Consider the following 27718-nt stretch of genomic DNA (forward strand, 5'->3'; position numbering starts at 1 on the left):
TTAAACATTTTGTTATCATTGAGAGAGCTTTCTCAACTTACTATGCCACTTGTCTGTGTGTGTGATATAATCAGAGAGGGAATATGTATGTGTTTCCTAATTTTAAAATTTTGTACCTGAATTGGATTATGCAGTCCCCAAATTCAGAATGAGTTTCTTGAAATGGGGTAGTATTATGATATTATCCTCATATTCAGTATTCATTAAACATCTAAACTGTGGTGGAAAATAAGAAATGTGAAGCCCTTTTCGTCAGAAAGAAGATTTTTGGTCTCAAGGAGACAAGGCATGTGATGTTTCTCATCTTTTTATTGTCAGGTTCACATATTCTAAATGCTAAATGAAAGTTCAAAGCAGAAATTTCTGCAGGAGCTCAGAGGTGGGGACTCTGGAGGTTCACCTGAGAGCCTGTTACTGGGAATTCAGTGGTTCCTGTCCTCATAGAGCGAACAGTCGAGTTCAGGAGACAGACACAAGAAAATAAACATGTAGAAGATGATATGGAATGTGCTGTTACTTACCACTTTGTATCTAATAAAAAGACTTCAAAGTGTAGATAACTCAAAGTCAAATCTTTTTTTTTTAATATATTTTATTGATTTTTTACAGAGAGGAAGGGAGAGGGGTAGAAAGCTAGAAACATCGACCAGCTGCCTCCTGCACACCCCCTACCGAGGATGTGCCCGCAACCAAGGCACATGCCCCTGACCAGTATCGAACCCGGGACCCTTCAGTCCGCAGGCCGACGCTCTATCCACTGAGCCAAACCGGTTTTGGCTCAAAGTCAAATCTTAAAGGTTGCTTACGTGAATGGGGGGAATTCCAGGCAAAGAAAAGATTCATGATGTAGCCATGTAGTAAGGATTGGGAAGAACAATATGCTGGCAGCCTGGGTAGCTGGGTATGCTGCCTCTTTGCTTTCCACTTACCTTCTGGATTTTTAATGTCCTCCCCAATAACATAAGGTCAATAATACTGCCGAATAAACTTTTCCTCCCAACCTCATATTCTCATGCAGAAATTACCATAAAATAATATTTCTAGAGACTCTTTGAGGAACATAAAGCAATGTGCATATGTATCATCATTTATACAATAAATATTAAGAGCACCATCTATGAGTCTTGCTTTAAAACCACAGTTCTAGAAATTATTATAATAATTCTAGCATTTACTCATGGGTGTCATGATTGGGAGCTTCTTCATGCTAGACAGTCAAGCACATTTTCTCAAATGATCCACACCGTGTTGAACCAGAGTAGACCTCTTTAGCCTACAAAATAATGAGTTTGGATCTCCAAGCATATTCATGAAATTGTTTTTTGAGGAAAAGAGAAAAATGCCTAGTTTAAGAATTATGGAATACCAAAGATTCTTTGTTTTCACCAGAATTCAAGATGGTTCCCAGCATCCTCGGTTCTCCTTTCTGGAATATCTGCTCAGGTACCCATTCTTATTGCACCCTGCCCCCCCTTAGTGGTCTGGTGAAGGGAATTTGGAGTAGTTGAGATGAAACTCTTCAGTGGTATCTTTGTGGATAGGAGTCAGAGTCCAGATAGGCTAACATGAGACATTCTTGGGCTAAGATATTTTTAAAGGGTTGGTATTTAGCCTCTCATTATTTAAGAACTATTTGCTGCAGGTACTACAGTCTCTTCTATTCTTTTCTGAGCCAGTTGGAAAGCTAATGCTTGGGATGACATCACAACCAGGACTAAGAGTTGATGTTTCAGGAAGATGAGTACAGATTTAAGGAGGGAGAGTCTTTCCGAGGAAACCAGGGTGGAATAAATGTGACATGTACATTAAGAAGAATTCAGCCTTACAAACTTACTTTCAAAGGGCTGGAAGAAGAGAAAAGTGTATCCTTTATCAGGGTCCTGAGGCAAGAGGTGGGGTGGAGTGGGGGACAGGTCTTTACTGCACTTTTGCTCAGAGTCACATGGTACATTCACCTTTGGATAGCACACAGGTTGCAAGTCCTCCACTGCCTTCCTTAAAATTAAGATATTAAAATTTATCATGGGACTACCTTGACTAGACAAATACCAATTTGTAAGCAATAACTATGTAACATATCTCAATGATATTTTAACAGTGGCCCTATTTTTTACTGCAAACCTAAGCTGTATGTGGAAATCTGGTGGCCACCCTTTACAAAAGAAACCTCTCTTTGAAGATTGCAAAGCAAAGGCAGAAAAGTAGGGCCTTGATGGGAGGCAGCATAGCATAGTGGTCAAGCACAAAAGCTCAGAGGTCAGATGGGCTCGTGTTTGAATCCTGTGTCCACCACTTTACCAACAGCCACCTTGCTCCTCTAAGCCAAAGGTTCCTCATCTATCAATTGGAGATTGCAATCTCTACTTCAGGATAATTGTGTTATCTGAAGAGTAGATGAAATCATGCATTTGTAGTCATTCACACTGTGCCTGAAAATAGAGTATGTACAGAAGTCATGTAAACAATTTCATCACTCGTTTTCATTCAGGCTTTGAAAATCTCATGCTGTCCATCCTGCCCTCGCCTGTCAACATTTTAGCCATCCCAAGACCAGCTCAAGTACTACTTTCCACATGAAACCTCCTCAGCTCCACCCAGGCTGCGATCATCTCACACTCCTTAAACTCCTGGGGCCTTTTGTGCCTGGCATTTCCTCCACTGACATTGTGTCTCACACAGTGGGTTTTATGCACAATATTTGTTGAATAAATAAAAAGTAATCAAATGGCACACAAGTGGACACAGAAGCCATTCATCCCCTCCCTGAAACTGATAGGTTCTCATTGCTTCAGAGGAGCTAAGGGTGACACATGTCTAGTTTATGGAGTACTTCTTTACAATGAATGTCCAAGATGGGGAGGAAGAACAATGGCCTTTCATCCAAAGAAGACTTTTGCAAGGTTATATAAGTAAAGCTTTGATATGCTATGAAAAAGCTATGCTTTAAAAAATATTTTGCTATTCTAATCACTTTCCTATTTTCATTGTTGTGAAGGTAGAGATGTGTGGTTTCTTAAAATGAATCTTTTCTCTGATAGTGGATTTTTTTGTGGCTTCAATAAATCACTTAACCTTCTGGCCTCAGTTTGGCCATCTGGATCACGGGGATAATACTTTGCAAGCTATGTAGTTAAAACAAGGTAAAGGGATTAAAGTATTTTGGAATGTCTTGGGGAGTAGGGAAGCTATTAGCTTTCCATAAAGGCATTTGTATGTCATTTTACGTTATTACAATTACTGTGTACTTTAAGCTGAAAGTTTGGGCTTTTAAAGACTCTCTTTTACCAGTGCTTAAAATTTCAAACATAATAAAATATTTGATCATGAAAACTTATCTTATTCATGATACCTGGGGAAAAATCTTTGTTCTTCCCTTTGCCTTTTCAAGAATTTAAAGTTTGCCTGATGATTTAAAGGATCTAACTCCTTTTGAGAATTATTTGGAGTAAACATCAGTGATATTTTAGAGTTTCTTGAAAGTTTTTCTTCTTAAAAGTTATGTTTTTGCCTGTCTTTGCTCTTTTCAAAAACAAGAAGATAATGAATGATCCTTAATTTAAATGCCCTGCACTGAGTAGAGCAACTCTGTGCTTTAGGGATTTACTAGTAGAAGTGGGGAGGAGCTTGCACTATGCACAAGGTAAAGCAGAAGTTGAAAGTAATTGGCAAATAAGCACTTACTGAGCTTCATCTAGAACCATAGAATTTCAGAGTAGTGGTCTGGGAATCTTCTGGTCTAATTCATTCCCTATATTAGCCAAGAATGTGTTTGGCTGCAAGTAAAAGAAAATTATAAATAAACAGGTCATATTTTTCTTATATAAAAACAAGTATGTGATTCAGGACTATGTTACGGTGGCAGTATAATGCCATCGAGGACTGAGATTTCTTCTCTTAGCCATGCTTTAGTGGGTTGTTTTTATCCTCATGCTGTGAACTATGGTTACAACATAGCCACTGGACTCCTGCCTTACACCTATATTTCAAGCAGAAAGATGGAACACAGCGAGAGCAAAAAAAGTGCTTACCAGCTCATTCTGCCACCTTGTATAGAATCTAATGCATCATGGTCAGAACTGTGCCACGTGATCACCTCTAGCTGCAAGGGAGGCTGGGAATCTAGATTGTTTTTCCGTGAGCATATTGCCACTCTATGAAATTTGGGCTTTATAAGTAGATAAATAGAAGAGCAGTATGATGGTTAGCAGTTAGCAAGTATTCCACATTGCTCTTACAGGTGAGAAATCTCAGCTGGCCAGAGCCACAACTAGAAATAAGTCTCCATTGCAGTGCCTTTTCTACCATATCAGTAGTTTCTATCTTTTTCTACCCTATTGGGAGAAATGAAATGTACTTATTTAAACAATTAGCTTGTTTTTACATTTTTTATTCGTCAAAGACAAAACATAGCCATTTAGATCATTTGAAAAGCATAACATAACCATGTTATTATACTGTTGTTGTTTTTTAAGTAGCAGCCATAAACAAATCACTTGACCTTTTTTTATTAGCCCCATGAATCCTTGCCTATTTGTAATGCAGGGTTTCTGTTAGGTGCAAGTCACTTCAGCAAACAATTTTTGAGGTCAGTTTGGCTTTTTTAAATATTGAAATTAGCTTGCAGACTCCAATTGCTGTCTAGGGACCCATTAATCTTTTCCACAAACATCTGTCCAGCACTTACAATATACAAGGTCTGTATTTCCTGCTAAATAGAGTAAACAGGGGAGCTTGGATTCTGGCCTCAGAGTGCTTACCTCCTGGTGAATGACAGGACAGGAAAACCAGCAGTTGTATTGTCATGATAGGAGAGCACAGGTTGCTGTCAGGGACAAGGGCATTCTGATAGAGAATGACTGTGTCATTTGACACTGTGAGAGTCCAAGCAGGCATAAGACTTAACCCCTATTCCAAAACAGAGTACTTTCTAATTATAAGCATGCAAAACAAAGCCACAGCAAACAAGTCATACCTTTAGATAACTAAGTAGTGAGGAATTAAAACATACAGAATGTGAGCGTGAAGCTAAACCTCCACTTCTCTACACACACACACACACACACACGGGAAGTTTAGAAGTAAAATTGCCCTAATTCTGAAAATATGGGTAAGATACACTAAGACAATATCCATATAAACCAAAGATTTATTGTGCAGCCTTCGAAGAATCATGCCAGGTTTTGTTTGGAGGGGTAGTCAAAAGTTTATATGCTCTGTAAACCTCTCTAAGTCCATGATTCTCATGGCCCAAACAAGGATCCTGCTCTTAGTGGTGACACATCGGAGGGTCTGCAGCTAACAGTATCTCCCAGCTGGGCCAAGAAAAACAAACTGCAGAGAGTTATGAGATTGAAGATCACCTTCCAGGAAGTTGAGGTCACCAGGAAAGTTGGAGGAGTGTAGATTCATAGACAATAACAGAGGAGCAAGGAAGAAGAGGAAAAACAGTTATCACTGGATGGCAGGGCCCATTAGAGCAGGAACCACGTCTTTATTCTTTTCGTATCCCTCAGCCTCTTGATGGGCATAAGGAAAGCACTCAATAAATATTCGGTGAATAAATGAATGAGTGCATGGATTTGATTGAAAGCAAACAGAGAAAAAGTGGGGAAATAATAGGGAAATCTTTTCATCCCCTGTGTGAAATAATAATATTCAAGTGCATGTATTTTTAGCAGCATTGAGGGAGGTACAAAGCATGTTGGATAAGTACCCGATATATATTTGCTTGGCTTTAACTAAGAATTTCTATCTTGATAGGTATTAAGAAAAATGCTGAGTTCAAAATGATTTGTTCCCTTTTTTGTAGAACATTTGCTGGGTATTATACATTTTTCTGTCCAAACTAAGGACCCTTCAGAAGAAATATTCCCTGGCACTTCATTGCTACCATAACCGCGGTACCTCTCCCTTGGCATAGGCTCCCATACCCAAGTGGTAAATTTGTTTAGCTTTCTTATGCCCTATTGCAAACTTCTTTGCCTTTTTGGAGAGCCTTTACCTTAGTTGTAGAGCCTGCTGGTGCTCCTTTCAGTAGAGCTGAATCTAATTTGTCTCTCCTGGTTTAATGCAATTGAATCATCTCTGGAAAATGAGAAGCAATTAAGTACCTGTTGCTAACAAGGTGCTGAAACAATCTGCCAACAGACGCAAGGTGTTTATTTATTATTGGAGTACGTCATTTGAGAAAACACTAGTTGTCTTTCTATACAAAGAGTTGCCAGAATTGATTTTTAAATTCAGGCATCATAGTCCTAACAAGTACCACCTTTGAGGAGCATTGGAAAGAGAAGCAATGGGGCCTGTGAAATTGGTCAAGGTTAGCACAAGTGCCAGTGCCCAGCCTAATGGGAAACACTGTCCATGGGATTTGAAGGAACTGGATAGTAAAGAGGAAAAGCAGCTTTTCGGCAAAGGCCCTTTAAGGCTCCGTTCAGGAAATTATTAAATTTATTAACCAGATACTTACAACCAACTATTACTGTCCAGCCAAATGAAAAAAAATAAAATACACACACACACACACACACACACACACACACACACACACACAATACCAGCAAATGTTTTACAACTAAACAAAAGTCAGGAAGCATGTAATTAAAACTGTACCTTTATTGTATTGTAAAGAGTTTCACTGTGACATGGAAAATATTTAAAGGAGAAGGCTGTTTAGCTAATTTGTCTGCAAGTGAACTGCTTCGTGGAGAACTACCCTAAATTAACTGGAAGGCCACCCACCGAGCAAACCTCATAAAGGGCCATGACTGCTCAGCTTGGTTTTGTGTGACCGTTCAATAATTACTAGATAAATGCATAACTAAAAGCTCTATTACTCTAATAATTTGTACTGAGATAGATGTGGAGGACACCCTGCTGGGTTAATTTGTCATCCCCACAGCAAACTTCTAGAGTGCTCTTCTGTAGTGGTATCATGTTAATATGTTGTCCCAAAGACAGGTTAGAGCAGTAAAACCCATTGGCGAGGCACAATGCCCCCAGGGTGATAGCCAGAGAGAATAGGGTGATTAACCATGTGGACCTACATTTAAACTCTTCTTGACAAAAGAAGCTGCTGTCCCTTGTAATCCTCTCTCTCTCTCTCTCTCTCTCTCTCTCTCTCTCTCTCTCTCTCTCTCACACACACACACACACACACACACACACACACACACACCATAGACCCACCTATGCATACCCGATGAAGGCAGTGGTTCTGCACAAGGTTTCTTAGAAGTCCTCTTGTTGATAAGACTTTTGGATATCACTTGTACCACAAATCACATAATCAGATAAATCTCTAGAAATTCCTTTTTTTTTCTGATTTAGCTTCATAAATGTTGAGTCCATGTTTAGACTCAGTCTTTATTTTCCTTTTTTGGGGTAGAAAAAGTCCATCGTAGACTTGTATTCTCCTCTTTATGCAGAATGTTTTCTTCTATCACACACAGACACACAAAATTGTTGTTTTAAATATGAAGCTCACATTTAAGCTTCAGTGCAGGGTTTTCAACCTTTCCTATCGACAGAACCGTAAATCATGTTAAAGTTAAGTGAATTACTGTAGCATGGAACTATAGCTTTAACAATGTTTATGTAGTATCAGCTTATCATCCATGTAGACAAAGGGGGGTAAACACTGATATCCGAAATGGGAATGTGCACTCCTATTAATGTGGTTGCAATAGCATGAGAGTCACCCATTTCTTGCTGTATCCTTTGTATTGTTGAACCTGGTGCATTTAACCACGTGCATGGAATGTTTTTAAAATGTCTATTTCTGCAGTAAGTTTACATTTGTCATTTGCCATTTCTTCATATTGTTCCAGACAATTCCTTTTTCTTCTTATGTGCAGACATCTGTGAGGAACATCAGCATTGCCAGGTTGTATGACAGTACTAAGGGACCTAGGCACAAAAAAATCCTGAAAGGAAATAAACCATTTGACTCTGAAAAATAATTAAAAGGGTGCAGCAGAGTGTGGTGAAGGAGCATAGGCTGAGTAGAACTCAAGGGCTGGCCAGCCACTTGGGATCTATGGAAGCTTGTGCAAGGTACCCTCTCCTGACCTTTGTTTTCCCACCTGTACAAACGAAGGCTTTACTGGGAGAAGGCAGTGAACTGACCTGTAGTAAGGGCTTGGTACATAGTAGGTATGTTACTAAATGTTAACTACCTATCAGATTGCCTGTCCTGTGTTACTAAATGTTCACTGACAGATTCCCCTGTCCACATATCGTTAGTTGCTTTTTTGCATGTGGTTCTCTTGAAAGGATGCTCACTTCCTTTATTCCTCACTCCCCATCCCCAGTTCTCTCTTTCCACTTGCAATGGTGGGTCCAGAAGGAGTGTATGCCTTTCCTCTCCTGGGGGAGCCACATATACCTAGCGAGGGAGATGTGAGCCAGATTGGTTACCTTATCCCATCACTCTTGATTGGCTAAGAGATCAGGGGGATCTCCCCAGTGAGGCAAGTGGCCTGTCCCCCATGACAGGTATCCCTTTGGCCATGGTGGAGACTTCTCTTGGCATGTCTTCGTTCAGGTATGGCTCTTGCTAAAGGGATAACACCTTTCTCTCTTACAAGGGTCTGCTCTTTATAATAATCAATTCAGCAAATAATTCTTGAGCACTTACCATCTGCCAAGCACGGTGCTGGGTCCTAATGAACAAACCAGATGACACAGTCCTGCCCCTCCAATCTAGCAGAATAGACAGACATTAAACAAATAATTATTACTCTGATGAGATTAATGATTGGAGTGTGCAAGAAAGCAATAACAAAGCATAGGTATATAAAGGATTTGTGGAGATTTGGATTTATTTGGGTCAGTTTGTGTGGGTCCCTTCTATTGGCATGCAGTATGAATTTAGAAAACCTTGTCATCTTTGAGGGATTTTTCTAGGTCTTCTTGAATAAGAGTTGTTGAGTGGTTACGTACCCAGTAATGAACACACACTATGTTAATAAGGACTCTTTCAACTCTTTAAAACTCTTCTTGACAAAAGAAGCTGCTGTCCCTTGTAATTCTCTCTCTCTCTCTCTCTCTCTCTCTCTCTCTCTCTCTCTCTCTCTCTCTCTCTCTCACACACACACACACACACACACACACACACACACACACACCATAGACCCACCTATGCATACCTGATGAAGGCAGTGGTTCTGCACAAGGTTTCTTAGAAGTCCTCTTGTTGGCGAAAGAAACCAAACCAAATTGCTTAATCATTCCTCCATTCCCTCAAAAGAACATCATAGATTGGTGCACGTAACTGAAAAGTCTAGGGGGTATGGCATCAAGTAGAGCTGAATCCAGATGCTCTGGTGATGCCTTCAGAAATCTGTGTATCTCTTTTTCTCTCACAGCCCTCCTGTCCTCTGTGTGAGCTCCCCAGTTAAGTTAAAGCTCCTGAGATTGTGGCACTAATGATGTGATCAGCTCCAGGTGCAATTCCTACCAATTTAACAATCCCAAGGAAAGAAAACAGCTTTCACAATAGATGGAGGAAAGATCCTACTCCTCAATTCTTATGGCTCTGATCAGCTGGTTTGGGTCATTTGCTCACTTGAAAAACAATCATTATGCTTAAAAGGTAATGGGGCTTATTGGTGTAGCCTCGGTTACATGCCCATATGTCAGCTAGGGGGTAGGGTTAAGTCTATCACAACTACACAGACTGAGGATGAGGGAAGGATAGTTACACAAAGAAACTATTAGAGCTCTATTTCCAGGGGAAAGGGCGAAGGACTGCTGGGCAGGCAAAACTAGTAGCTGTCCACAGCAGGAGGTCAGAGCAAAGCTGTCCTGAGTGCTGGACAATGGGCTCAGCTCACACACTAGCCAGGTGACAGATTTCTGCAGAGCACAGGTAAAATCCAGGCTGAGTCCGCACCATCAACCTCCATTTGTCTTACGTCATCACATTGCATTGTATGACTCTGGTTACTTTTCATATATCTTCATTTATTCTAAAAAACAATTCTAAGAATGAGAAATAAACCAGGATCTAGCATACTGTCTGGAACATAGTAGATTCCCAACACATTCTTTTTAAGTGAGTGAGCCCACAATGTACTTGGCACCTACATACACTACTTCTAATCCTTAGAAGAAAATTTTTAATTTGTGCTGTTTTACCCAGTTTGCCACAAGCAATTGCAAGCTTGGAAATGTTAAGTAACTTTGCCAGATGAACATAGGGAATGAATGATTTCAAACCAAGAATAACTGAGCTCTAAACCCATTCAAGACATAATTTTCATTTTGTAGTAGAGAATGCTAAGGAGTATAGGAGGCTGACACAGAGCTAGTTGATACTCAACCTGGGATAAAAACTTTATCCCCTGTGTAAAGTACAGCATGGAGAATATAGTCAGTAATCTGTATATATATATATATAAGGCTAATATGCTAAGTGTCTGTCTAGGTAATGACGTCACATAGCAACACCTGGCTTCCTCTCCCTAGTGACTAGCCTCCTTGCAGTTTCTTCAGCCCAGGAATACGACTTGCTTTATAGCCAGGTGGAAACACTTTACACTGTAACCAAATATCTGTGAAGCATTTTCTCGTGCTTTATCTCATTTGATCCTCACAGAAGTCCTGAAGTAGGTAGGTAGGAGACTCAGTGGAATCCTATTTTCTTTTCATTAGCTGGAAAACGGAGATTTAGAAAGCTTAGAAACTTGACCCAACTGAAAAGAAGTAAGAAATGGTGGACCTTGAAAATAACTTCAGGTTTTCTCACTGTGCAGAATATAGTCAAACACTGCTGCAGTTAAATATTTTACCCTTTGTTCTCCCTGAATGATCTACAATAATAATCTGCTTCGTGTTGATATTTACTGCTGTGTTGCTGACAATTACCTGAAGAGATGTTCGGGTGCTTCACTGGGCTGGAAAAAGTTTAGCTACATCAGAAAGCAGGTCTAATTAAGCAAGTTTATTCCATATATATAAAAGGCTAAGTTGACTCTTATATGCATAATACATATAAAGCTCTCGCTCGCACCAATCGCACAGAGGTGTATTGATCTGTTATTGTCAATCGTGAATTTGCTTGACACTTCTATTATAAAGGGCAAATAGTGATATTAAAATATTTCTTCTAATTAATTTCCTTTCAATGTGCACAAATTCGTGCACCAGGCCACTAGTATTGTAATAACTGTGTGATGCCAGGTGGGTACTATAACTTACATAGTGATATAAATGCCAAATCACTATGTTGTACACCTGAAACTAATATAATATTGTATGTCAACTGTAATTGGAAATTTAAATAAATGAAATTAAAATTTTAAAAAGGCAACTTGATCCCCTGATTTCAAACACTGGACTAATTTTCTCATCCTTCCTCCCCTCATGAGAAATCTACCAACAGAGAGAACAAACCCTTAAATCCTATGGGGTGAATCCAGGAAGCTATTTCTAATTCAGGAGGATACTTTGAAAGTAACCTATGCATTAGCAATCTCATGGTTCAGAAAGGGGGCTTACAGGGCAGTGTGAGCCTGAGGATTTGGTGGCGGGGAGTGCTGCAAGTCAGTCTGGCTTTGTGTGTTTGTCCCAGGGTTTTTGTTTGTTTATTTGCTTGTTTTTGCCTTTTTTGGTTTTTAATGTCAGCAAAGTATGCAAACATCTCAGGTTCTAGCACTTGGCAATCCTCCAAGAGGCTGCAGTGCCTCCACAGGTTTCTCTTGTGAAACTCCCCCGCAGGACTGCAGTCTGTGATCCAGTGCACTTCCCACAGGATTCCCTGCCTGATTCTGCTGACCCTGTGATCACCCAATCTCTGGGGGTTGGTTTTTTTAATGTTTTGATTTGTTTTTTATTCTTCATCTCTTATCTCATAGTATAGCTTGCATATTGTGTAAAAGCTCAGGTTCCCTCCATGGAACTGGAGGCTTGTCAACTTTGCCTATTAAATAGTCACTCTTCGTGTCTCCAGGACTCACAGCTGCTGTGTGGAATTTGAACGCATTTCACATCAGCCACTATAGTGGCTTGGGCAATTAGTGCCTGAACATGGTCAATTCAGAGAGGAGGTCCTGTCAGGATCCAGGAGCTGGGGTTCTCTCACACAGCTTGAACTAGCACCCTCGGGATTTTTAAACTCTAAATATTACAGCCCTCCTGAAACCAAGGTATCTTAGAGACTGAGTCTCATATATACCCTAGAACTTAATATGCCAGAAAATTTTTAAAAATAATTTATTTTCATAGACACATGCTCCCTTGCTTCAGATTTTTTGGATTTTAGTGCTATTCCTATGCATCACTTGTACTGAATTATTGGCAGGTGTCATCCCAGAGACTGAGTTCTCTATGCCACTGGAATGTGAAGCCAGGTGAGTTGAGCTTCCGTGGTTCAGCTCAGACTCCTCATTTTGCAGGTGAGAGAACTGGAGGAGAGAGAGGTTGCCAACACTTATAAGCCAGATTGTGGCAGAAACAAAACTAAACCCAAGTCCTTTTGTCTAAGTAGAAAACGTTCCTAAAAAAGTACCCCAGATCTTCTAAAAAACTTTTTTAGCGTTCAATATGTATTATATCTCTGACAAGTAACTCCAAATAACTAACATGGTGGGCCTTTCAAGGGAAATGATGGCGATTTCCATTCTATCTGGATTTGGGGAGGCCATGCTCAGAATTGTGTTAGGTTGGAAGTATGCCAGGTAGCAGGGTCTACATGGTGAAAGGGTCAGTGTGGATGCTCAAGGGTTAGAGATTTATGTGAAAAATAGAGTCTATAAAGAAAGACAACCCCATAGTTCTGCTTTTCTAGGTTAAGTGTCAGAGTATAATATTAAGCAAAGGTAGGGATGCAAAATATATTTGGTCAAAAATAACCTATATTGTTCTATGACTGTTAGATCCAGGTTATTGCTATTGCTTTGGTTACACGTTTTGTTATTTATGGAATTTTTTTTCAAGACCTTCATGTCATAGCTGTACCAATAGTACATACTTTAATCAATATTTATGTTTTCATTTATCTAAAAGACAGGTAGGCAACAGGTACCTCCTACTCTTACTTACCATTTCTTTCCCCCTGTATGTTCTGCAATCAGGACAGGTACTAGCATGTAGGAGCAAATTCCAATTTATTCATTTCCTATCCTCATCACTATCTATAATTGTATTACCAATAAAATAAGCTATTTATTGATTATTTAATCATATAGTCAGGAACTATACCATATGCTTTACATACATTGTCTCATTTAATCCTCTTAATAAATCTGAGGCATTATTAGCTCCATTATACAGATAGCAAAACTGAGTCATAGAGATGTTCAGAAACTTGAAGCATAGCTGGTAGGTAAGTGATAGAGCTAGAATTTAACCAAGTCTATCTGACTCCAAAGACTATGTCCTCATATTATACCACTCTGCCTTTCAGACTCATATGTTTAACTTGAAATGATACACACACACACAGGTATGGGAAACCAGCACAGACCAAGGCATGTTAAATAACCATGAAAAGGGATAATCAAAGAGCTACAGTGATGGGGAAATGGGTGAAGGTAGTCAAAAGTTACAAACGCCCAATAAAGACAAAAGAAAAGCGACCATGGGTAGTCAGTGGAGATACAGAAAGCAAGCAGATTGCCTTGGGAAGCTTCAAAAACGTGAGGCTGTAGGGACGACACAGAATGGCAGGCAAGAGGAGGAAGGAGCAGTGATTGTCAGGTGCTAACTCACAAGCAGTGCCTGGCAGGTGTCTGGAAAGAGAACAGGAATTAGTGGGTCTGCACCAGGGGCCAGCAAATCGGCCCACAAGTCAAATCCCATTCCCTGCCTGTTTTTGAAAATAAATTTTATTGGAATACAGTCACATTCACTTGCTTATGTAAAATCTATGGCTGCTTCTGTACTATAGAAGCAAGTTGAGTAATTGTAACCGATACCATGAGGCCTGCAAAGCCTAAACTATTTACTCTCTGGCCTTTACAGAAAATGTTTGCCAGCCCTGGTATAGACCATAAGCCAGGGTATTTGAGCAAGAAAGGCCTTTAAGTAGCTCAAATTGATCTTAATAAAAATTTTAAAAGACCTTGCTGTGTGCCTCTCTCTCTGTGTGTTTTCTCAAAAGACATTGTAATTTGATCTCCACCCTTAATGCAAATGGAATAGAATATATCAACCATCTTGGAAATCTATTGTAGCATAAAGTTACTTTGCCTGGTAGCAATAATATAAAAATACTGGTGTTTTCCAAGTCATGGTGCAATGTCACATATTTCCCTCATTTGACACAGCCAGGTCCTTTCACATGCATCTCGGTGATGTTAACTGTGTGTTCTGTATGTTTTGAAAGCCTTTGCTTGCATAGAGTCAAAGGTTTATTATGTAGAAAAGGTTCCACCTCCTAAGGTTTTGAAACCCATTGCCACTTCCTCTTTCCTTGTCTCTCTGTTAAAATAAATCCCATAACTTCAAACTTCTAGGCTTTCATACGTGGCAGGTCTGGCTCATTAAGATAGATTTCTCAGCTTTAGGTAGGCTATAATGGAGTTATATATTGTGATTTTTGAATTTCTGAAGAAGCAAAGTACATAGTAGTTGACAACCCAAACAATTGGAGTTCCATTTGCCCTTATGGAAGGCTATTTTTTAGGTATTTTTTTTTCTTCCACCTTCTTCTCCTGTTAGAGCTCTGCCCTATTACAATCTTTACTTCTAAATATAAGTAGTCATGAGTTCTCAATGCCACCTTTTGCTCCATGGCAATGGTTATTTTTGTCTAAAGAACATCCTCCTGCAGAAGGTAGATGAATCTTTTTTTGTAACATTGATAACAGAGAGAAGCAGTGTGGTCACTCACCTGTTGTCTTCATTAATGGTGAGACTAAAGTTTTGCAGTTGCCAAGATGTAGGATTGGTCATTCCTTTTTGGGGGGTAAGAAGGCCTTGCATAACACTGCCATAAGAGCACACTGCACCTGAAGGGGGATTAGATTTTATTGTTTGTGCCACTCTCTGGACAGCTTTTCTCTGGAGCTGCCCATAGCTCAGAGACTAGGATTTAAGGGCTGGTACCAGGAAGCAAATGCTAACATGAGAAGAATTTGAGTCTCTGTCCAATATGTGAGAATCTGCAACATTTCACAGATAAGAAGTAAAACAATTAAGACAATGCCAGGGTTAAATAGAAGAACATATTTCAACCTGTGAAATTTCGGTTTGAGGAAAAATATGGGAGGGTTATTATAATTCTTGGAGGTTGAGTTTGAGCAGAACTGCTGAAAATGGTAAGGAAGGATTGCTTTTTATCTCTTTTTCTTCCCTAAAACATAGAATGAAATACAAGGTTCCAAACCCATCTGGCCACGCCTCCCTGACATCATCTTCTTTGAGCTAGAATGTGTCTAAAGGCACCTATAACCTCCATATAGTGGATTCTCACACTAAGAATCACTTGTTGGATCATAGAATTCTCTCAGAATAAAATATAGTAATGACCTTGACCTTCTCCTTCCCCAGTTCTAATTTAAAAGAGGAAGCATTTTTAAGTTAAATATATACATATATGTGTGTGTGTGTGTGCGTGAGTGTATGTGTGTGTGTATATATATATATATATATATATATATATAATCTTATATTTCATTTTAAAATTATCTCTTCAAAAGTAAAACCCAGAGAGAATTTTAAAGAATTGGAGGGTAGGGGTGTGCAAACAAGTAAATTAACCTGCCTAATCTGCTTTCTTTTTATACTAAATATCCAGTCATATGAACGTTTTGTAGTAAATAACTGAGCCCTAACCCTTTGGGAAATTATGGTTCTCTGATTTTTAATTGTGGTAACTTTGTACAGAATATGTAGGCAGCGCCATTCCAGCCAAGAAACCTGATCTCATTTTCTTCCTTCCCGTCTTATTTGTATTCTCTGTGAAAAGCCCAAGCAGTTGCTTTAAATAAGTCTGGCCTGTGGTTAAAGTTTAAACCAGGAGTGAGATCCATCCGGAGGGGAGTGTTTCTGACACTCTGCTGCTCCTGGCCTAGGGGACTGAGAGTATTAGACCCCAGAAGCAGCCAATTCTGTAGTGCCTTTTAATACACAGAATTGTATTAACATCAACATGGATACAGATGGATGCACTGCAATAAACTGTAACCACTTGAGAAAAGCCTTTATTGACTTTCAAGTAAATAATGCACATTTTAAAGGCTCTAAATATGCATTTACATAATGTGCTATAATTTTTTATTGTGTCAACTGCTCACACACACACATCCATAAGAGATGTTTTTCTCCATCAAAATTTTGGACTCACACCATTCTTTGTGCATTGCATTAGCACCATGCCAGATTCCTAGTGCTAGCTTCTCTTTTATAGGGCCTGATCTGACAATCTCAAAATACATTTAATGAATTTTACTAATTGACTTATTGGTTGATCCATTCATTTAACCCCATTGACACTTTCTAAAAATAATTTTAGACTATTTAGACAAAAACTTAGGGACACTAAATATATCTAACTCAATATTAAAGAGAGAAAACCAGAAATGGGAAAGAAGAAAAACCAAATTGACGCCATGTTGAAATGTTAAGTCTGCACTTTAGAGCAATGCAAAAACCTTATGGCTCTCATTGTTCAGAAGAGGAGCAGGTTATCCAGAAAAATAGCATATATTCATCACATTTAACAGATCTTTGCAAAGTCTGCAACACAACTATTTTCTGTTTGAAGAAATTAAAGGTCAGGGTCTTGAATGATTTATGTCCAGTCCTACAGTGAACTGTGGCTGAGCCCGAAATTCTGAGACATGAGAAAGTAGGGGTTGTGAAGGATGACCCTTTGAAATGCATACTCAGCAATTGTCTAATTTGAAACTACAGGCTAAGTGATGTCCTTGTATTAATTAGGAATTAATTGATCCTTATAAGTCAGTCATTGTAGAATTAACTCCATTTAGTACCATGTATTCTCAGGTTTGGGTTCAAATAAATTCTATGCCACAAGGAAAAGGTGAATAAGTTGTTTTATGTAAAATATAACCAAGAAACTAAGGTCTAAATTTAAGTTGATCATGGTTTTCTTTTACATATTTAACAACAACAAAAAGAAGGTGAGGAAGTGTATTAACAGGTAAGGGAGGAATTACAAGATCCTGTCGAATTGTTTCCTCTATCAAGTTCCTTTAACGTTGATCTGTCCAGTCTTTGCTCCAGTGAATTTTTTTTGCTGGGCATCATTCTCTGTTGGCCACCACGATTTCATGATCTAACAATCATTCATCACTTTTTATTGAGCACCTGAAGCAGTGCCACTTTATCATTAAGGTCTGCGTCCCAGGGGCTCTTGACAATGGAGTAGCCACTGTTGTCATTGACATGCTACAGAAGTTGAGTATATCATTTTGTTATGCTCAGTACATTCCCAGCCTCCTTGGGGAAATGCCACATTCTATCCCTAACTAAAAACTATTCAGTCAAATGTAGGGCACTGGGTCAAAGTTTCTTACTACCAGCAAGAACGAACATACCATATCAGATGGGGGAAAAAAAATTCCTTTGGTTCTTTAAATCCAGTAGCACAATTGGCAGACTAAAAGATAACCAGAACAAATTAACTTTTTAGCTTGTGGGTTTTAATTCAGAGACCATATGGCTCCCAACATTTATCATACATTGTGTAAAGTCCTAAGTTTGATCAGTTTGTCTATAAGCTCCCTGGATTTTTGGCAGGTGAAAAAAACACACCAAAGTTTTAAGTCCATATTTATTTGCATGGTGATTTTATTCACTTCTGTACCACTCATGTATTCAAACATTCATGGTACCGTCAACAGATATTTGAGTGCCAGACATTTTCTGGGGATATGACAGTGAATCATTAAATGGGTGGAAAAACTATTTACTAAATGAAGAAGACTGGGAGAAGAGCAAGTCTGAGGGGTGGAAGGTGACAAGAATTCTGGTTTAAATGGGTTATGTTCAAGATGCCCTCAATGATTGAAGACAAAAATTTGTGTTGACTCAATGTTGTATCCCAAGTCCAAAGTAGGAGCCTGTGAATACTCATTGGCTAGATTAAAGGTTGCGTGAATGAAAGGGTCCCATCAAGTCATCTACAAGATATGGACTGGACTGTTGTTACTACTCCAAACCCTCTTTCAGCTCTTTAAAAACTACATATGTCATTCTGAATCTCAAAACCCTAGCCATCTCAATTATTATTCAGAAAATGCGCCAGTCCTAAAGATATCCCAGTTAGGAGCAAAGAACCCACATCCAGGGGTTCTTAGGGATGCATCCTTTCTTATAGTCCTGGGCTGTGCCAATATAGAGTGGTGGAAAGCGTGTCCTATCTTGCTTAGGTTTCACTTTAGTTTTATGAGTTCTTCTCAGTATTAGGAAAATTTTATTCTCCAAAAATTTGGGTATTCCTTTGTTTTCTCTTTGCAGGGGCTCCTTGAATTTAAATAAAAATAAGAAAAGATAAATACTCTTATCTGCTTTTACTTGGGATCTGTTTCTTGGCCCTCATTGAGAAATGTGAGCTGCTATCCTGGCATTACTTGCTTTGAGTATCTTCGGCCCTCACCATGGGCTGCTCTTATCCTGCAGCAGGTTTTATTGATCACCCCTTTCAACTGAAGGGCAGAAGTGCTCTCAGAAAAATTATCCAGCACCTCACATATGTTTTTTAATCTAATGCAAGCTTCTTTCTGTACCAGTGAGATTTAGCAGGGTTCGAATATAAGGGATAATAGTTTTCTGAGTCTTTTATCAGTTCTTATGCGCAGAGGGCCAACAGTTTAGCAGGGGTCACTGGCTACTCAGCCTGTGGGTCCCCCTGCTCTAACATTATGCATTTTCAAGTTTGGCTTTAGATAGAAAAAAGAAAAGAAAAGAGAAAAGAAAAGAAAAGAAGGAAGAAAAGAAAGGAAAGAAAAGGAAAGATGACATAAACCTTCCATGTAAAGTGAGGCAACCAAATTGCACAGGTTCATTAAGTGATCATTTACTACATACTTCAAAAAAATTTCATCCTGAATTGGTCCCTAGAAATTTCCTTGAAAGGGGTATAAGAGCTTTAACAATGAATTATTGTCTATGGATAGCTCAGCATGAAAGGGGATCCATATGTGCACACTAGAATTTGTCATATGTAATGTCAGTTAAATCAGGTCTAATCTACCAAATACATTTTTTATTGCTTGCTTCATTAAAAGAGCTCTTAAGGTAATGAATAATCTTCAGCTTCACCAAGGATTATTAATGCCTTTATAACTCATGTCCACTGAAAATAGAAAGACAGCTTGAAACTCTACCCTAATCTAATCTCCATGTTTGTCTTAGAGCCTTAAGGAAGAAAGTCTGTCAGACCTATCCAGTGTTAAACTCAGTCACGTGAGCTATGCCATGAATTGGGTCAGGAGAAGAAATTTTTTTTTTAAACAAGTTGAATCAGGTTTAAAAGCTGTGTCAAAGCATATCTTTTCTCATCTTAACTGTGACATTTTCTTTCCCTCCAGCAAGTCCACATGCAACACCATCGACTCTTCATTTTCCGACATCACCCATTATCCAGCAGCCTGGGCCTTACTTCTCACACCCGGCCATCCGCTATCACCCTCAGGAGACGCTGAAAGAGTTTGTCCAACTTGTCTGCCCTGATGCTGGTCAGCAGGCTGGACAGGTGGGGTTCCTCAATGTAAGGAAACCTCTTTTTTTTTCCTAAATTCTTTAGAAATATTAACCAAATGTAAAAATAACAAGGGGAGACCTTATGACCACGTGACATTGTGCTCTAATGTTGTGCTGACTGACTGCAGACAAATGTCATATTTATTCTAGATTGTGGGAAAGTTAACTTACCCTAAGAGTGATTGGCCAGGGTTTAAAAACAGTGTTTGTGTTAAGTTCGCAACTGTCAAGTTTACAGATATAAATCATCTCGAGGGTGAACACTGTAACCTTCCAAGGTCCGTGGGCTGATAATTCCACCTCATGCATACTAACCCTAGGGCTCATTGAGTTAGCAAAATAGAAAGACCAAATAATTTTAAATAATGGTTTGGGGTGGTAGGGAGAGCTAGGGGGCGAAGGGGACACAGATGTTTCAGATCAACTACGTTGATATTTTTTAAAAATACAGTCTTCTAACACTTTAGATCAAGTTGACCAGTACTTGAACTCAAGATGCTAGAAGTACAGTTTATTATGGTTTGTTATTTCTGCAAGTAGTTATCTTTCCCACTTATCTTTGTATAAAGCTAAACAGGATTCAGTAGTTTCAAAGGAATGTTTTTATTTTTTTCTCTCAAACCAAACAATCACAGTTTGAAATAGTATTCCAAACGTAAAAGTAATTTTTAAAAATCACGAATTTTATTTCAGCTATGGAACTACATGTTTACAATGGATAGCTGCATCCCACGGCTGATAATAAGACTAATGACTAGTAAACAATGACCAGCATAAAGCTGCATGTGATTTCCCTTTTCTCCTAGTAACTGCACATGAAGCCACAGACTTGGCCTAATTATTATTGCCTGATTTAAAGTGTTATATCACACTGCCCTACCACTGATTTTCTTCCCTTGCAGAAACACCTGATTCTGCATATCTGAGACAGAATAGGCAGCTTTGACTAATGTCTGGTGATGTGTTAGCAGATACATTTCTGTCTAGACAACAAATCAATATGGTGCCTTTCTTCTTTTTGCTTGTGTATTCATTTGCTTGGCTCATTCTAAAGAGTTCACTTATGGACTTTTAGCCCACTCAGAAATAACACACAGGCAAGTTTGTTGGCAAGAAAGCATAGCATTCTGATCGTCAGACGAGATAGTCTTTGAGGAGCAATTCTAAATATCTAAGTGAATGTCGATGAGGGAGTGAAACTGCCTCTGCAGAATCATTAAGCTTAAAAGCTAGGACAACAGCATCTCCTTCAGCTGAATTTTGATTCGGGTCCGGAGCCTAAATATGAGCTGTTGTTGTCAGTTGAAGAGTGTCACTGAAGTCTGGAGTCATAAAGGCCACCTGGGAAACCATGAAAAAGCTGAAGTGATCGCCAATATCAAGCATCTGACCTTTACATTTCTAACTTTTTTTAATAGTCTTGACACCATCCTATATAACTGTCAAATGCCCAGTTTTGCATTTTGATCCACATTTTATAGGCTGTGAGGCAGGTCTCTTCATGGGACTATTTGGAAAAACTTGAAAATAAAATGGATTTTATTGCTTTCTTCAGAGGGAAATGTTCTTTTGTTAAAGAGCTGTTATTTGACTGTTCTAACATCAGGCAGCTAAATAAATATGACTCTTCATGGCATACATATGTTTACATCATTTAAATCAAAATTAGAAGTGATTTTTTTTTCATAGCAGAATTTTGACAGCTGAATTTTAAAGTTTCTGTGCCTGATGTTATACAATATGTGTAAGAAATATTTTACATTCACTTAACATATTTATTAAATGTTATATAATATCAACTTAGAGGAGTGAAAATAAAATATTTTTTATCTCAAATGCACATTTAGGCAACTTTATTATATCTATACTAGAGGCCCGGTGCATGAAATTTGTGCACGGAGGGGGGTTGTCCCTCAGCCCAGCCTGTACCCTCTCCAATATGGGACCCCTTGAGGGATGTCCGACTGCCCGGTGGGATTGGGCCTATACGGGCAGTCGGACATCCCTCTCACGATCCAGGACTGCTGGCTCCCAACTGCTTGCCTGCCTGCCTTCCTGATTGCCCCTAACTGCTTCTGCCTGCCAGCCTGATTACCCCCTAAACCACTCTGCTGCCAGCCTGTTTGCCCCCAACTTCCCTCCTCTGCCGGCCTGGTCACCCCTAACTGCCCTCTCCTGCAGGGTTGATCACTTCCAACTGCCCTCCCTTGCAGGCTTGGTCCCTCTCAACTGCCCTCCCTTGCAGGCCAGGTGCCTCCCAACTGCCCTCTCCTGCTGGCCATCTTGTGGTGGCCATCTTGTGTCCACATGGGGGCAGGATCTTTGACCACATGGGGGCAGCTATATTGTGTGTTTCGATGATGATCAATCTGCATATTACTTTTTTATTAGATAGGATAGAGGCCTGGTACAGGGGTGGGGGCCAGCTGGTTTGCCCTGAAGGGTGTCCCGGATCAGGTGGGGTTTCCCTTAGGGTGTGGGGCAGCCTGAGCGAGGGGCCTGTGGTGGTTTGCAGGCCGGCCATGCCCCCTAGCGACCCAAGCAGAGGCCCTGGTATCTGGAATTTATTTTCCTTCTACAATTGAAACTTTGTAGCCTGGAGCAGAACCAAGCCTGGGGCTCCCTCCGAGGCCGGCCGGCAGCCATTTCTGTTGGGGTTATAATTGAAACTTTGTTGCCTTAAGCGGGTGGGCCTGGCCAGGGTGTGCGAAAAGTTTTGCTTCCCCTGTTGCCTGCGGCAACCCTGGCCTGCTCTCTCAAGCTCCATTCTGCCGCCATTTGTTTGAATTTGTTTACCTTCTATAATTGAAACTTTGTAGCTTGAGTGGAGGCTTAGGCCTGGCTAGGGCAGGCTGAAAGCTTGGCTTCCTCTGTTACCTAGGAAACCTTGCTCACTGTGGCTGTAGCCATCTTGGTTTGGGTTAATTTGCATACTCGTTCTGATTGGATGGTGGGCGTGGCTTGTGGGCGTGGCTTGTGGGTGTGTCGGAGGTATGGTCAATTTGCATATTTGTCTATTATTAAAGAAGATAAATAGACAATGGAATAATTCTGCAATCTATAAGCACTTATCTACACTAATAAAAGAGAAAGATGCAAGTTGACCATACCTTTGCGACGCCCACCAGCCAATCAGGAGTGAGTATGCAAATTAACCCAACAAAAATTGGTGGGCTAATTTGCATATGCAGGCGCCAAGCGGCAGGGGGCAGGACGCTTACGTCATCACCATGGTGACGATGCAGGCGTTCCACACTGCTCCAGCTGCTTCAGGCCTCTGGGCAGCATGGGAAGGCAAAAAGGTGGCTCCAGTCTGGAGCAAGTGAAGGCAGAAAGGTGGCTCTGGCTGGAGGGAAGGTGGTGCCTGCAGCCAGCGGAAGGAAGGCCAATTCTTGCACGAATCTTCATGCATCAGGCCTCTAATATATTAAATAAATATTTAATAATCATGAGCATGATGACAAAGATAGGAGTTAATACAGAATTGAAACATTCCAAGCAAAAGTTGGCGGTCATTTTACAGAACCGGATGCAAAGATGGTCAATGTAATTCAAAAAATAAGTTTAGGATGCACTGAGCATGTATACCTAAGACTATGCTTTTTTGGAATGCCTTAAGAATAACCCAGCAACCCATATGCTCTTATGGAAGAATTCAAGTAGCTAGAATACTTAGTAATTTACATAAATGCTGCCTAATGAATCTTTTGTTTTAAGAAGCAGCTAATGGTTCATGTCTGTTTCTTCTTTTTCTTGTGTGTGTTTTGTTTCGTTTCCACCCTTGCAGCCCAATGGGAGTAGCCAAGGCAAAGTGCACAACCCATTCCTTCCCACCCCAATGTTGCCACCACCGCCACCACCACCAATGGCCAGGCCTGTGCCTCTGCCGGTGCCAGACACAAAGCCTCCAACCACGTCAACAGAAGGAGGTGCAGCCTCCCCCACCTCACCAAGTAAGTATGGCTGAGACAAGGCCGCCGTCACTGATGAGGCTCTGTGCACTTGGATCCACACCTAAGCTTAGTCTCTCTCTGCATAGACTCTAGTGATAGTCACAGATCCCCAACCATGGTCATAGCAGGAGTTTGCAGAGCCAACACCATATCAACTTGAACACCACTCTAGGGTACTACCAACTACTCCAAATGTGGAAATGATTGGGTGTTTGGGTGGATAAAATGGTATAACTACATTCCCAGGACCGAAATCAAGTTATGAATTATTAAAATTATTAAATTTTGCATATCGTTTGAGTGGCTTTGAATGCTACCCTCAGGATCATCAAACAGAATCTACTTGAATGAATCTTTATTAGCAAAAAATTTCCTCTTACTTCTGTACAGCCCTGCCTTTCAGTGATTTACAGTCCCAGATAAATGCACTTGATGAGTGTGAAGGTTATACACCTCACACATCAAATGGAAAAAAAGTTTAGACCAAAGTAGCAATGGAAAGATATGTACACTAAATATTCACCAAAAGTAAGAGCCTGGCAGAAGTGATCTGATGAGCTAGTAGTCATGGAATTTGCTTGGTGAGGCTAGGAAGGGGGAGGAGATAAAAGGTAGAAGTGGATGGAAAGAAAAAAGAACACTTCGTTCTTCTCTGAATCATCTGGGAATGTGAGGTCAGACAATATAGGATTTCAAAACCTTTTTGGATTGTATGAATTGTTACTTGAAGAATTAGAGGGAGAACAGTACTGATATTTTATAGATCACAAGAGAATAGACCACACAAAGTTGATTTTTATTAGTACCTGGAACAATGACAAAAAATAATGATGGCTGGAGGCATAGTTTCAGATGATGGATGGACTGTCTAATCTTGACAAAGGGTGTGATGAGCACCTTCCCTAAAGCTTTACAGAGAGATCGGAGTGTGTAGGAAATGTTAGGAACTGTGACAGTGACCCTAAGAAGAGGAGATCTTCAAAGGTGGTGAGACTAGACACAAGGAATCTACTGAGGAAACTATTAGAATATACCAGGAAAGAGGTGTTAAGATCAAGAACTTGAGCAGCAGTTATAGAAGCTGAATGGAGGAGAGCTTGAGGGGGATGTTTAGTAGACATGAGCTTTGGGATTGTGCTACCACTTAGATGAGTATAGTGAAGGATGAGTCAGGCTTCTCATCTTCCTTACATTTCAGTGTTGGTATTGGGTGCAGGTGGGAAACAGCCAAAGAGGAGAAATGATCTTCTGTTGATACTGTGTTCATTAGATTTAATTCTGGGGACACTGAATCAAAATGTCTAGAGTCCCTCATGGACATGCTTGAGAGTAAGCTTTGGGTTATCTAGTACTTATTCAATTTGATAATACATGCAGAAGTGAATGGCATTGAGCATGGATTCTGGTTTTACAGAAAAAAATGTTGAGGGTCCAGGGATAATTTTGGGGAGACTTACTTCTCTTAGTAAAAAGTGTTCAACACTTTCTGCAAAGAAGAAAGCCCTGAGTGTCCAATGACATAGGAAGCAGACTAGGCTTGGTTTTGGTCTACAGATCTTGGAAGCTCAGCTTAGAAAGAAGCTTCTGAGAAGCAGAGGCTCATAGGTGTGTCCTGCTGATTGCATATTAATGTAAATATTTTAAACAAGTCAGAGAAATAACCACCCTGAACTATTAAAATCTAGTCGCTGGGGATATTGGCTTACAGATTGTCAGCCACATGCCTCTGTATCCCACTTTTCTGCTCCACTTTTCCCTGTCTATACAGGACAATGACACAGTCCTTTAAAAGCCTTATAGTAATATTCTACCTATTCTATATAAACATATCCTCACTTCTACTTTCAATTCAATGTGTCATGCATTCATTGTGTATTATCTAGTAATGGGGCTGGGACTTTTCTGAGTCCCTGCAGAAGAGCAGAAATACCATGTACAGCTATTGAAGTCCAAAGGATAGGGGCTTGAATCCCCACCTTTCAAATTATTAGTTTCTCCTTGAATCACAGTTTTCTCATCTGTAAAATGTGGTTGACAATACCTACCCGGCAGGATTGTGTGAAATCAGCCATGATAAGCACCACTGCCAAATCAGTTGGAGCATTTTATTATCCGTGGAAGGCTCCAGGCTGGGTAATGGTGAAATATGTCTTTAGAATGTGTAGAAGCTACTCAGCACTGAAATCAGGTCCATGCCTTTTGGGTCCACTGCTCTGAACTCCAGTCCTTGGATTGAATCAAATGTCTTGTATAAGAAGATAACCTGTCATCGTCTCATGCCCAGCCTCAAAAGTTCTTTCACATTTTGGGAAGAAGTGCCAATCTGTAAGCCAATATCCCCAGTGACTAGATTTTAATAGAGTTTGGGGGTGGTTATTTCTCTGACTTGTTTAAAAATTCATTTCATATAGTTACATGTTTATAGGAACAGTGTTTAAAAGTTGTAAGAGAAAGGAGACTATCTAGAGAGAGGCCTAAAGTTTGATATAGGTAATTTTATACTTTTTGAATCATAGGATTCTAGAAATGTAGACAAAACAAAATGTTCTATTGATGACATAGAAAGGTTTTTATCATCATAGATATAGCCCTTTATTTCTGGGCTTTCCTACGGTTTACTGAATTCACAACAAGGTGTTGTTTTGCAGCTACATATCACTTACTATCTTCTCCTGTATCAATGTGACAGTGATAGTCTGGGAGGCCTGTCATTGCTTAGGAGAAATGTCTCCAATTAAAAATCTCAACACCTACTGGTCCACATTGAGAAGGGGTTTAAGGGCCCCCACAAAATATCCTCTTCTATACCCTGATTTCTGAGCCAATCCTATATAATAAAAGAGTGATATGCAAATTAACCATCACTCCACGACAAAAATGGTGGTGCCCATAGCCACAAGATGGAGGCGCTGAGTCCTCTAAGCCCCGCCAGAGTCCCCCAGTCCCAGGGAGGGCTGCCACTGAGAGCCGGCACCATAAGCAGCCTGGCAGAATGCTGCCCAGAAGCCCTCCTGACCCTTTATAAAAAACAAAAACAAATTCACTCTCCATGGAGGGATCACACACACACACACATACCTGCAGCCTGGGGTCTCAGCCTGGGAGGGGCGCATAACCCCAGGGAGCGATCCCCACCCAGCCCCAGCCTGGGGTCTCAGCCTGGGAGGGGTACGCAGCCCCAGGGAGCGATCCCCTCCCAGTGGCAGCCTGGGGTCTCAACCACTGAGTCACACAAGCCAGGCAGATATGGAGGAATCTTAAATGTTTCTCTTTTTTTAAAAAAATACATTTTATTGATTTTTTACAGAGAGGAAGGGAAAGGGATAGAGAGTTAGGAACATCTATGAGAGAGAAACATCGATCAGCTGCCTCCTGTACACTCCCCACTGGGTATGTGCCCACAACCAAGGTACATGGCCTTGACCGGAATCAAACCTGGGACCCTTGAGTCTGCAGGCCATCATTCCATCCACTGAGCCAAACCAGTTAGGGCTATCCAATATGTTAAAGAAAAAACCCTATTTAATAAAGAGGGAATATGCAGGGGAGGGCATTTGGGGGTGACCGGGCTGTCAGAGGAAAGCAGTTGGGGACGTTCGGGCCGGCAGGGGAGCAGTTAGGCATCAATCAGGCTGGCAGGGGAGTGGTTAGGGGGTGATCAGGCTGGCAGGCAGAAGCGGTTAGGGGCAATCAAGCAGGCAGGCGAGCAGTTGGGAGCCAGCAGTCCCGGATTGTGAAAGGGATGTCTGACTGCCTGTTCAGGCCCGATCCCACAGGGATCGGACATCCCCCAAGGGGTCCCAGATTGGAGAGGGTGCAGGTTGGGCTGAGGGACACCCCCCCCCCCCCAGTGCACGAATTTCGTGCACCGGGCCTCTAGTTGATAAATAAAATGCAAGAAAAAATGAGATGGAAGACCAGGTTATAACTTCTAGTATTAGAGAATATAGTTTATAACTCTGGGCAAATGTGCTTCCGAATTACACAGACAAATGTACCCATCACTGGAAGTGCTATACCATTGTAGGCCTTGCTACATAGGATCTACCCTCCATGTAGAGATGAAGGCTATGTGCTTCCTGCCAGCACGT

The 27718-nt window shown here is 40.4% G+C and overlaps 1 protein-coding gene across 5 annotated transcripts in view; it reads left to right on the forward strand.

Moving 5' to 3' along the window:
- Nucleotides 1-27718, forward strand: part of NFIA (nuclear factor I A) — a 365771-nt gene that overhangs the window by 289852 nt on the left and 48201 nt on the right. For 2 of the 5 annotated variants that reach the window (XM_028142302.2, XM_028142299.2), the window contains exons 9-11: nucleotides 1390-1443; nucleotides 19503-19681; nucleotides 23462-23627. In XM_028142302.2, the coding sequence (XP_027998103.1) occupies nucleotides 1390-1443; nucleotides 19503-19681; nucleotides 23462-23627 (399 nt within the window). Of the gene's footprint in view, nucleotides 1-1389; nucleotides 1444-2488; nucleotides 3325-19502; nucleotides 19682-23461; nucleotides 23628-27718 lie in introns of those variants that run through there. The other 3 variants (XM_008139378.3, XM_028142310.2, XM_054720773.1) reach the window with 3 other exon arrangements.

The sequence above is a fragment of the Eptesicus fuscus genome, chromosome 9 (genome assembly GCF_027574615.1).
Source record: "Eptesicus fuscus isolate TK198812 chromosome 9, DD_ASM_mEF_20220401, whole genome shotgun sequence".
NCBI lineage: Eukaryota > Metazoa > Chordata > Mammalia > Chiroptera > Vespertilionidae > Eptesicus > Eptesicus fuscus.